At 34.1% G+C, this 12,068-nt stretch overlaps 1 protein-coding gene across 1 annotated transcript in view; it reads right to left on the bottom strand.

The window, feature by feature from the left end:
- The window catches only part of LOC132115610 (piezo-type mechanosensitive ion channel component 2-like), a 130,675-nt gene that overhangs the window by 38,182 nt on the left and 80,425 nt on the right, over positions 1-12,068 (bottom strand). The window contains exons 16-25 of the mRNA XM_059524026.1: positions 11,413-11,561; positions 11,156-11,329; positions 9,377-9,576; positions 6,207-6,367; positions 5,125-5,301; positions 4,920-5,042; positions 3,526-3,726; positions 2,766-2,970; positions 2,086-2,187; positions 1,850-2,015 (exon numbers count right to left, since the gene is read on the bottom strand). Coding sequence (XP_059380009.1) covers positions 1,850-2,015; positions 2,086-2,187; positions 2,766-2,970; positions 3,526-3,726; positions 4,920-5,042; positions 5,125-5,301; positions 6,207-6,367; positions 9,377-9,576; positions 11,156-11,329; positions 11,413-11,561 — 1,658 coding nt within the window. The remainder of the gene's footprint in view (positions 1-1,849; positions 2,016-2,085; positions 2,188-2,765; positions 2,971-3,525; positions 3,727-4,919; positions 5,043-5,124; positions 5,302-6,206; positions 6,368-9,376; positions 9,577-11,155; positions 11,330-11,412; positions 11,562-12,068) is intronic.

The following is a 12,068-nucleotide window of genomic DNA, read 5'->3' as shown; positions in this document are numbered from 1 at the left end:
TTTGAATAAACCTGTGATAAGTTATTATTACAGCCACTTTTTAAATGTGTATATTTCAATAACAAAATCGGAATCGATGAATAATTCCTTTATTAAAAAGTCCATAAAAATGGCCTTATGTGCATTTTATGTTTTTATTTGAGCGTCGAGTTTCATTTGACTAATTAATTGATTAATTAATAAATAAATAAATATATACATATTTCGGTTTTGGTTTCAGTCTTTGGCTAAAAGAAAATGTTAAATTAATAAAGAACAATATTAAAAACAAAATAATTTAATAATACTTTAATTCATTCATTAATTTCTTAAAAAAAATGGCACAATAATGTTAATACAGTTATAGAAAACACTACTTTAAAATAAGTTTAAAACGGTCATTTTAACATTTACACTTAGTCATTTAGCAGATGCTTTTATCCAAAGGCACTTTGTAAGGGTTCTTACATTAAATTTTCAGGAGACATGCATGGAGTCAACAAGGTGTTCTTTTATTGACTTACGTATTGACAACACTTTGTGCAGAATAAAACAAAAACAAGAAAAAAAAACCACTGACTCATAAATTGTGCATCAACCCACAACTGAGTCCTGGGTCTCAGATGTTTTCACAGGGATCCCTCACCAGAACTAACTCAGCCATCGAAAATGAAGCCCTTTTAAGAAGCTGGACCAAACCATTCTTCTAATTACAGGGGTCTCACAAGTTCTCAATTCCATCAAACTTAAAGAGAGAAAGAAAGAAATACCTCTCTACACAAATTCAAATAAACAAAATAAAAATCACATTTATCATAAAGCCATAGTGAAAATACACTTAAACATACACACACAAACATCTTTTAAACATTCAAATGAACACACCATCCCCTAAAACATATTGTCCCAAAAACCACATTTCCCATAATTCCCAACTGAATATATAAGGGAAACAAGGAAAGACCACGCCCTTTTAATTCCAAACCTTTGTTCCATGCTGCAGTCATGAACCTCGGTGGAACCACGGGTAAGATGTACACATTTAAACAAACTTAAATAAAATGTTAAACCCATAGCTTGATTGTGATCTCATTTACTCACTAGCGTGCACTCTAGAAATAAATGATTGACTTTGTTGCTCATTGGGATTTACAGCACCAAAGAGACATGTGTTTGGGTAGATAACATTTAAAGAAACAACATAATTAGTAGCCTAAATAAACAGACAAAAACATGAATCCTCTAAAACAAACAAAATAACACTTCATATTCAAAGTAAACTAAGTGCTCATTCAGTGTGGCCATAGCCATCACACACTTACAAATGAAGCAATCAAAATCAACAAAAGAGCATCAATAAGCAAGTGCTGTAACAAGTCTCAGTTAACCTAACACAGTACACATAGCAATCTTTTTTTTAAATTATATAATAAAATAAAAAGAATAGAGCAATATAGTGTTAGAAGCTTTTTTTTAAATTGTATGATAAATAAAAGAAAACAAATAGAATACAAAACATTAGAGTTATTATGATGTGTTACTGTAAGCTTAAAAAAAGAAAAAGAAAACAAGCAGTTAGTAAATGAATTGAGTGCAAGTCTAAAAGGGGCAAGGTTTTTTTTTGTCCTTAATGGAATTAGAATAGAGAGCGCTAGAGTTAGAGGGTCAAATAAAGATGGAAGATATGTGTTTTTAGCCGATCCTTGAAGATGGCTAAGGACATATGATACTTTTTTTTTTTTTTGATTCCGAATCCTGAATGTTTGTTTTGGATTTGGCCCAAAAATTTTATTTTGGTGCAAGACTTATACTAATTACCCATAGTGAAATGTATTTGCTCTGGTCTGGGCTGTTTGTGTGAGATGTTTACCTGCAGTGGATGAAGTCGGGCACAGGGTTGTGCTGGCTGAAGCTGGCGGCGTCCAGATCTCGACAGATCTCCTCATTATCACCCGCCAGCAGCTGCACGACCATCACGCTCTCCTCCTCAAACACACGGCCCTGCAGCGACGCACACAGCAACAGCATGTAGTCATCTGCAGACAGAAAGAGAGAAGAGATCAGTATATGATGAGAGAGCGTTAAAGCAGATTCAAGATTACTCACAGAGGAGGAAGAGGGAGTTGGGTTTGGTGTGGAAGTCAGGGAAGTAGAGCCACTTGATGACGTTTGAGTCCATGCTGGAAGACGGCCGTCGCCACGGATAGTCTGAACCAGAGGAGAAATATTAATGAAATTCAGAAATATAGTCAAGAGCCTTCTTCAGGTTAGCCAAGAGTCAATTTGCTGTTAACTTAAAGAAATAGTTCACCCAAAATTAAAAATTAAATTGCTGAAAATGTGCTCACCCTCTGTTCATCCCAGATCAGGATGAGTTTGTTTCTTCATCAGGTTTGTAGAAATGTAGAATTGCATCAGTGTCTCATCAACGGATGCTCTGCAGTGAATGGGTGCCGTCAGAATGAGAGTCTGATAAAAACATCTCAATAATCCACAGCACTCCAGTCCATCAGTGAACATCTGGAGAAGACAACAACTGAACCAAAGCTCCAGGGGTGATTACTTGTGGATTACTGTGATGTTTTCATCAGCTGTTTGGACTCTCATTCTGACGGCACCCATTCACTGCAGAGCATCCATTGATGAGACACTGATGCAGTGCTACATTTCTCCAAACCTGATGAAGAAACAAACTCATCCTGAGATGGCCTGAGTTTGAGTACATCTTCAGCACATTTTCCTTATTGAGTGAACTGTCTCTTTAAGCAGACACCTGTGTGACTCACCTGTACAGACCGCAGGCGGGATGCCGATGCACATCAGGTACTGGAAGGCTAACATGCAGGCCAGGAAGCAGCAATACTTGGACCAGACGCAGGCGATGGCTTTTCTCCTCCGCTGATACATCACCGCAATCAGACCGAACGCGTGCAGCATGGCATAGAAATCCATCCGCTGGCCGATCACATTCACCGCTAACAGAAAACAGGTCTAGAGGAAAAACATTCAGCCACAGGTTTCAGATTAGGACAATAATGAGTGCATTTGAAAGCATCACTATACATCAATTAAAATCCAATACCTTCACGTTACCGTGATCCATTACCTTCACACTCTATTGTGGTTTATCTGTCTCAACAGTGTGTTAGCAATCTGAGCTTCAGATGATAATCTATTAGAGACCGTCTCACAGACAGAGAGTAAATCAGTGTCTGAACAAAACCAAAATTAAAAGAGAGAACGTGATTTTGCAAAGCAGGACACGTTCATGTTCCTGCAAATCATCATATTTTTCTGATTTCTGAAGATCATGTGACACTGAAGACTGGAGGAATGATGCTGAAAATACAGCGGAGCATCACAGAAATAAATTACATTTTAACACAGATTCACACAGAAAACAGATATATTAGATTGTAATATTATTTCATAATTTTTACTGTATTTTCGATCAAATAGCAGCCTCTGTCAGCAGAAGAGACTTGTTTAAAAACAGTACCAACCTCAGATTTTTAAATGGTAGTGTATAATTAATACTGATATTACCTCAAGACCAAATTTGTAGAAGAAGTAGTTGATGAAATATTTGGTGCAGTTGAGGATGCCGTCGTCCAGATGTTGGCGTGTGATGTTGTGAAAGATGGTTCTTGTGACCGGAGGAGGGAGGTTGTTCTTCATCCGAGAGAAATCCTGGTGACGGTAAACGGTCACCTCAAACGCCAAGAGAGCCAGCATCAGTAGGTTATTCTGTGTGCCGAAAATAAACCAATATACAAACAAATCAATAAATGGAAAAGGATGCTTTAAAGGGCAAAAAAGGAAAGATGTCTATTGTCAATAGTGTACTGTAGATATGCACAATATGAAGCTCATTTTTACACAGAAATCAATGCTTTCGGTTGATTAACAGCAAATTTGTGTGACCAAAGTTTACCAAAATTAATACTGAATCTAAAGCCATAAAAAGATACTTGAAATAAAATAAACATTAACTGAAATGAAACAAAATATTAATATAACTTACTTCATCTAGCTACCAAGTACCGTTTCTTATTTATATTTAAATTAATGTTAAATAACAGAATAAAAATGAATAAGAACTACAAAAAGTACTAGAAATGACAAAAAAAAAACTAAATTACAAAAACTTTAAAATACAAATAAATATGCTATAGTATCTCAAAAATACTAACTGAACACTACATGTGACCAACCTTTACCCGTATGTTTATAAAGTACATACATTATTCATATCAAACCATCTTCTACAGAAACCAAACAGGTGTGTATTCTTATATCTTCCTCTATATTGGAAGAGCCTTACGAAAGTACTCACACCCCTTCATTTAGTTCACGTTTTGTTATATTGCAGCATTACGTTAAACTGCTCTAAATACCTTTTTCCACATCAGTCTACACTTCATACACCATAATAATAAAGCACAAAACATATATAGGTTTAATACATTTTTTTATTTCAGTTTTAGTTTTAGTTATTACATCAAGTAAACAATGTCGGAAATAACAAATATATATATATATATATTTTTTTTTTTTTTATTACATATATTTTATTTTAGTAACAATTACTTAATTTCAAATAATGCATTGCTAGGCTTTAATTTTAGTTTCACGTTTAGTTTAGCTAACTGTACACTCTTAAAAACAAAGGAGCGTCACAATGCCATAGAAGAACCTTTGTGTCCAAATGGTTCCATAAAGGACCTTTAACATCTGAAGAACCTTTCTGTGTGTTAAAAAAGGCGAAAACAAGGATCTTTTAGATTAAAAAGAGATGGGAAAGAACCTTTAACAGAATGGTTCTTTGTGGAACCAAGAATGCTTCAGGCGACCTTTTAAGCACCTTTATTTGAAAGCGTGTAATAACTATAATAATCCTAACTATTGTGTTTTTGCGTCTGAACATCAGCAGGTCTCACCCTCAGGTTCTCCAGCAGCGGAGAGAACTTCCTGAGGCCGATCCAGTGCGCCGGATCCAGCGGGCCGCTGTAGAGCAGAGATCTGGCCATGTCTGAGCGCTGAGCATCTGTGTAGTTCTCCGGCTGGAGGAGAGAAGATCAGACTCAGACCTGAGCGTGTGTGTGTGTGTGTGTGTGTGTGTCGTCTGAGTGTGTGAGGACTCACCATACTGCAGTTCCTGGAGTACAAGGACGGGTTGATGGAGGTCAGCTGGTACAGCATCTTACAGACGATGATGACGCAGGTCCAGACGGTGCAGACGCTGGACGCCAGAGGTCTGAACTGACTGAAGGGCAGAGCGAAGGCCCAGCTCACCAGGAACACAGAGTTAAACAGAGACACCTGACAGAGACACAACCAGAGAGCGTCTCTCAGCACAAACAAGCTGGCTTCACACATCTCTCTAAATGTTTAGAGAGAGAGAGAGATCAAATAAAATGTTAAAAAATAAGCTACAATTCAGAAATAAAACTAATAAAGAAATAAAAAAATAAATAAGATAAAAAAAATCTATATTAACAATATAATGAATATAAACAAGCAAGCACAAAAGCTTAGCTGAAACAAAATATTTTCTAAATTGTATTTAGAAACACATTAAAAAAAAAGAAAATACTGTATAAGTTGGTCTTTAAATTATAAATAATATAGTGCCAGTGTTATTTTAGCATCATCGATATACTAGCACTAGTTTTATACTATACTCGTTTTTTCAATGATACAAATTTTTATTTTATATTTTTTAATATTTTCTGTTTTCGTGTTAATTTTAGTTAATCTTCTTTTATAATTGTACTGTGTGTTTTGTCACTCTTGGTTGTTTAATTATATGGTTGTATATATATATATATATATATATATATATATGTTTGTGTGTGTGTGTGTGTGTGTGTGTGTGTCCATATGGTATTATTAATTTTATTGAATTTTATTATTGTTATTTAACTGATTTATTAATATAGTTGTAGTTATTTTAATATATTATGTTAAACTAAATAAAAATGAGAAATGTCACCTTTAGCTGAAATAAAGTAAGTTTAAGATTTTAGTTTTTAAATTGTTTTATTTAAATTACCGTATCTTATTTCAAGTAATGAAAATGTTTTTGATGGTTTTGTTAGCTATAATAACCCTGGGATGGGGATTCTTTCTTGAGGTGGATTATTTGGGCATACTGAGCAGCTAGACACCGTGTAGGATCTGCTACTACTTTGCTGGATTGTCCAAAAGCTGTGATTGTTCCTCACCTCTCTGACTGAGACCCAGATGATGTAGGACGAGACGATCTTGATGATGTGGAGCTCCAGCAGCCACCAGATGAAGAGCTGCAGCTTCTGAACACCCTCCAGGAGCTTGAGGAACAGCACGGTCAGACGCTCCAGAACCAGATGCCACTTGCTCTTCAGCTCTTCACACCAGAGAAACACACGCGTCACTGACAGAAACAGCCTGTCTCTCAGATAAAGAGCTTCAGCATCTCTATTACTTTGAACTGAAAACATTAGATGAAAAAAACTTGCATTAAGAAAAAAATAATAATAATATCAATACTGAAAATACAAAAATGTTAAGTTAAAGTATTAAGAAAAAGTATTAAATATATAAAGTATTAAGAAATAATATAATGGTATAGAAATAATACTAAAATAACTTGACAATGCAAACAAAAGTGATTCTGCAACCTGAAAGTAATGCACCTCTATTAATAATAAGTTAAAGCATGACCAAAATTAGAAATGCTGCCTTGGAAATTCATTTAAATAAATCAAGTTAAAGGTGAAGTACTAAAATAAAATAAAATAAAAGTATGTATTTCATTCATACTTTAAAAGGAAATTGGAAATGTTGCTTTGGCAAGTAATTGAAATAAAATAAGTTTTGGCTGAATATTACAATAACTAAAAATGTAAATGAAATAAAAAAGAAGAAAGCTAAATAGAATATAAAAACTTCACAAATTTGACTAAAATTGATTAAAACCAAATAAAACTCAACACTGAAGCTAAAAGTGAATTCTAAATATTAAATACATATTTTATTAATTTAATAAATATGAATAACTAATTTATAAAAGTATAGAAATAATACTAAAATAACTTCTGATATTAACAAAAACCTTTATTAATTATTAATAAAGAATATACAAACTTCACAAATTACACACACACAAAAGAAACTTACAAATAAGAGTTAATTGTAGATATTGATAAATATTATAACAGTACTGAAAAAGCATTAGAGTATGTTTTAGAGATTAGAGGATTAGAGAGTCACATCAGGATTTTGGGGAATGCGAGAAGCTGGTTCCAGGACAGTAAAATAATGACCCTGTGCGCAGCAACACTTACAGAGCCGTTTGTCAACATTACAACGCTGAAACAGACAATAATGGGTAAAATAGCTCAATCTCAAAACAGTCATAAAACACAGACGCCCACAGATGGATCACAGCGACATGTTCCAGACATTTTTATGAAATGCATAAAGCACGAGCAGTGGAGTAACAACAGTTTAGAAAAGCAAAGTTAGACTCGCAGCTGTTCTCTGGAGCATGCAGATCACAGAAAACACAGTTTGAAGATCGCTACATAAGGCTAACAAGAAGCTACACAACCAGTACTGTTAAAAATAAGATAGGCCACACAATTTTAGGTCTAAAAAGCTTGCCCTTTTTATCTAAGGTTTTAGAAAAAGTGTTTTTTAAACAATTCCAGGCCAACTTGACTTATAAAGCTGTTGCTGTGTTTGGTCTTAAGGGAAATGTGCTTAAGTGGTTAAAATCATATCTCACTGGCAGATCTTTCTCTGTCTGCACAGTGAAAGAAAATTCATACAGTTTGCCTCTTCTTTTGGGGGTACCTCAGGGTTCGACTCTCGCACCAATATTATTTTCCCTTTATATGTTAAGTTTAGTATCCATTTTTCGTAAATATAATTTATCCTTCTACTGTTTAGATTTATTTTCCAGTGAGACAGCAGAACATGAACATCATCAAAAATTTATTTAAATTTATTTATTTAAATTTATTTAAATCTGGACACAGATTTAAAAATGGATAAACAAATACATTTGGTCGCCAGGTCAAGATTTCTTTTAGCTAAAACTAAACCTTTTTGTAAACTGCTTATTTTAAGAAAGCAATCACATTGATAGTATCCTCACAAACGGATTACTATAATCTGCTTTATTCTGGATTTGATCACAGAGCATTGGCACATCTTCGAGTGAGACAAAAAATTGACACCACTTTTAAAATCATTGAAATGGTTGGCAATTCGATACAGAGTTATTGTAGCTATAAGATCTTGTTACTTATTGCATAATTTTGCCCCCTTCCTATTTTTCAAGTGTGTTGACCTTTTACAATCCTTTCTAGACCTTTGAGATCAGAAAATCAAGGATGACAGAGCCTTTTCTTGTGTTGGGCCCAAACTTTGGACTGATTTCCCTCTTTCTGTAAGGTCAGTAAAGTCATTACCGAAATTTACCGACTTTTTGGGCATCTTCATGATGGGGTGTTTTTGATTGTTTACCTTTGCTTTGGCTTTATGTTTATGCATTCGTTGTTCATGATTGTGAAGCCCTTGGGGAACAGGTTGCATTAAGTGTGCTATATAAATAAATCAACAACTAAAAAAGTTAACTGACTCTCAAATCAAGGATATGATCCTGTTTTATTGCACTGCTCTTCACTGAACATGAATGGGTACAAAACTGTGTTTATTTTATTATTCCAACATTCCTCCTTAGTTTAGATCTTAGCAGAAATGAAATATGACACAATGCAATCCATTAGTTTTTCTCAAATTATATTTATATTTATATATATATATTTATATTTATATAACCCAACATTTTGATTTAATATTCATTATTTTCCTAATGACAGAAACATTCATACAATGCAAGAAAAAAAAAAAAAAAGAGCATTTGTTATAATTAATGAAAACAATTTGTTTTTTTGTTTTTTTGACATAAGCCAAAAATTTGACTAAATGCAGGTCAATATAATAATTTTCACTCAAGGTAAAACTAAATAGACTTTGTCATTAAATGTTTCATTTAGTCTGCACTGTATAAATAAAGTCAATTTTCAAAGACCTTAATGTTTATTGCAATATCCTTTTTTTAATGCATAATATATATATATATATATATATAATTGTTTTTTTTTTTTTTTTTTTGTGGTGTACTAAAGGAAATGAATAAATAATACCCACAATCAAAACAGCTATACTAATTAAATAGTATGTAAACTATTATATTTCTATATATATTTCTTTAAAAAAACATTTTTTATGTGGAGTATTATTTGCTTTTTGACAAACTGAACAAAACCGGTTCTACTTTAAGTAAATGACTCAGCCGTTTCAGTTTTTTCAGTGCATCCAAACCCAATCTGACGGTCAAATCTACCTGACCCCTGGTCCGGCTCAGGATCTGCTGTCATCGAGCAGCTGAAGTGTTGCTCAGAGATCTTCTCTTCCTCCCATTGTTTAACATCATCTTCCTCTTTCTCCAGGTCTACTCTCTCCTCTGTCTCCTCCTCATTTATGGAGTTAAATGAAGGTTTGACCATGGAGATATCCACCAGACTACCATCCAGATGAACGAGTCTGACAGCGAAGGAAGAGACAACTCACTGATTCACATTCATTTTTAGCCAATAACGAACAAAAAATAAAGTGTTAAACATAAGCAGTGCTGACGTTGCAAAACATCTACATTTTAACATCCCTCTGACTTTTCATGTTTTCTGGATTTACAGCATTGAATCACAAACCTCATTTGGATTTTTATTTTTTATTTTTGATACAAACTGATCTATAATATATAAGAAATGCAGAATTAATAAATTATATTATCATTATTACATTAACATTGTTACGTGGGAATGTGTTGTGTTGGTCTAGTGTTCCTTTTGGTGCGTTTCTCTTTCTTGTTACCCTCTTACTATCATGACTCGCAGGTGGAGCTGATAATGAGTGACCTGATTGGGGACGGGAGTGATTGCTGCTACTTAAAGCCACCTGAAGCATGGATCTGGAGCTCCCCGCTCTCATGGCTTCCTTGATTGAGAGACTTGTGTCTATGCTGTAACATACGGTGTACATGCTGACTGTGGAATGAGACAACTGTTGTAAATCATTACTTTACTTTTCTAAGTTGATCTGTTATGTGGAACTTTAATATTTATCTTAAACCCTAATCATTTGGAGCATAGTAGGGAGGTGGGTGCCTTTTTATTTATTACTCGTTTTCTCTTGTTTGTGATAAGTAGGGAGGTAAGCTTTTGTATATTTTGTTTATTATCTGAATTCTAGGTTAGAATCTTTAATATAGTTAGCTTTGTTTTGTTATTTATTTTGGCTTTTCCCCCTCCTGAAATGTATATGCTCTTTTCTACCTTATGTTTAATAAATTTACTCTTTATACTTTAAAGTATCTTTGGTGTTTTGAAGCTTTGGGAGTGAGAGCGGGGACTCCAGGGATCTTATTTGGATCCCTGTTATTTGTTATGAATGTTTCTTCTGTTCTCTTTGAGTAGAGACTTTTGTTAATTCGTAACAACATCAACAGACAAGGCAGAATAGTTTATTCATATAGCACATTTTGTACACAATGGTAATTCAAAGTGCCAAGTACATAAAATAAAGTAAATTAATTATTCAAAAAGAATAATACTTTTAACTTAAGAAATAAAAACATTATATATAAATAAATGATGAAATGATTAAATGAGATCATTTAATAATGCAAACAAAAATAAACTATGCCACTTTAAAAAAGATGCATTTGTGTTATGCACCTTGTTATGATTATATTACCATTAATAATAACAACAACATATTACTAACAACTATAAACTAATAACTATAATTATTATTGTTGTTGTTGTTTATTATTATTATTATGCAAGAATGAGATCAAAACAGATGCCATGCACGTTATCATACACACACTGTGATGTACGGAGGGATTATTCCCTCCAAGGAAATCCTGTCAGAAAACCTGATGGAGTCAGAAACTTCTGTTTTTCAGCTTGACGGGAATTCCAGATCTAAATCCAGTTTATGGCTAGACTTGAAAAAGCTCACGACTGCAGCGGCCAGACAAGCAAAGCTCAAAGAGACCGTAAGGTGCGTCTTAAAGATGGAGAATACTTTCATTTTGTGCTTTCAGTAACTACTGTACCTGGAGATTGTGCTCTTCTGTTTGTCGGCCACAGATTTAATGTCGGTGAGCTCCAGGAAGCGCTCGTGGAAGTAGTGCAGATGCAGGATGCAGACCAGCAGGAACGAGGTGGGAATGAAGATCCGCGTGAACAGAGCAGGAACAGAGAACTTCTCCAGACCCAGATCTTCCAGCCTGCACAGAAGAGGAGCTCACCTATCACACCGCAACACCTGTGACACTGCTCCTGCATCTTAAAAGACACCTTAAATGCATACTTCTCTCTGCTCATGCCTGTCATGTTGGACCACACGTTTATGGAGGACTCAAACTGGAAGGTGTAGACCAGAATCAGCACCAGCATGGTGTAAACCACCACTGACATCCAGAAATACTTCAGCATCCAGCGCCATCTCTCATAGTGCAACTGGAACAGACACATTAACTGTCTGTATAAGCATATCTAACACAAGATGAATACTGAAAACGTACAGAAGTCAACTGCACCACAGAAAAAGAAATGAAACAGGTAATAGCTACTTCTTAACTCAAATTCAGGCTTCAATTCTGAGTTTATATCTCTCGGTTGTTTGCTCAAATATATTTTGTCTGATATAAAATTTCTAACAATTCTGCCTTTTTTTTTTTTTTGCAATGCATATTTTTGCAAGTTCATATCTCATAATTATGACTTCTTCCCATAATTGTCTTTTGAGAATTGTGAGTTGATATCTCTCAATTCAGCAGTTGTATCTCAATTCTGTGTTTATACCTTGCAATTATTACGTTTTTCTTCAGAAATGCAAGAAATGTTTTTGTCTTTGTAAAAATAAATAAATTAATGGATAATAATAAACAAACAAAAACAAAAATGACATACAGTAACTAACTAAAGAAAATAACAAATGGAAATAAACAAACAAAAGATAACAAA

Source organism: Carassius carassius, chromosome 35 (assembly GCF_963082965.1).
Source record: "Carassius carassius chromosome 35, fCarCar2.1, whole genome shotgun sequence".
Classification (NCBI taxonomy): Eukaryota; Metazoa; Chordata; class Actinopteri; order Cypriniformes; family Cyprinidae; genus Carassius; species Carassius carassius.
This window is presented reverse-complemented; position numbering and strand designations above follow the sequence as displayed.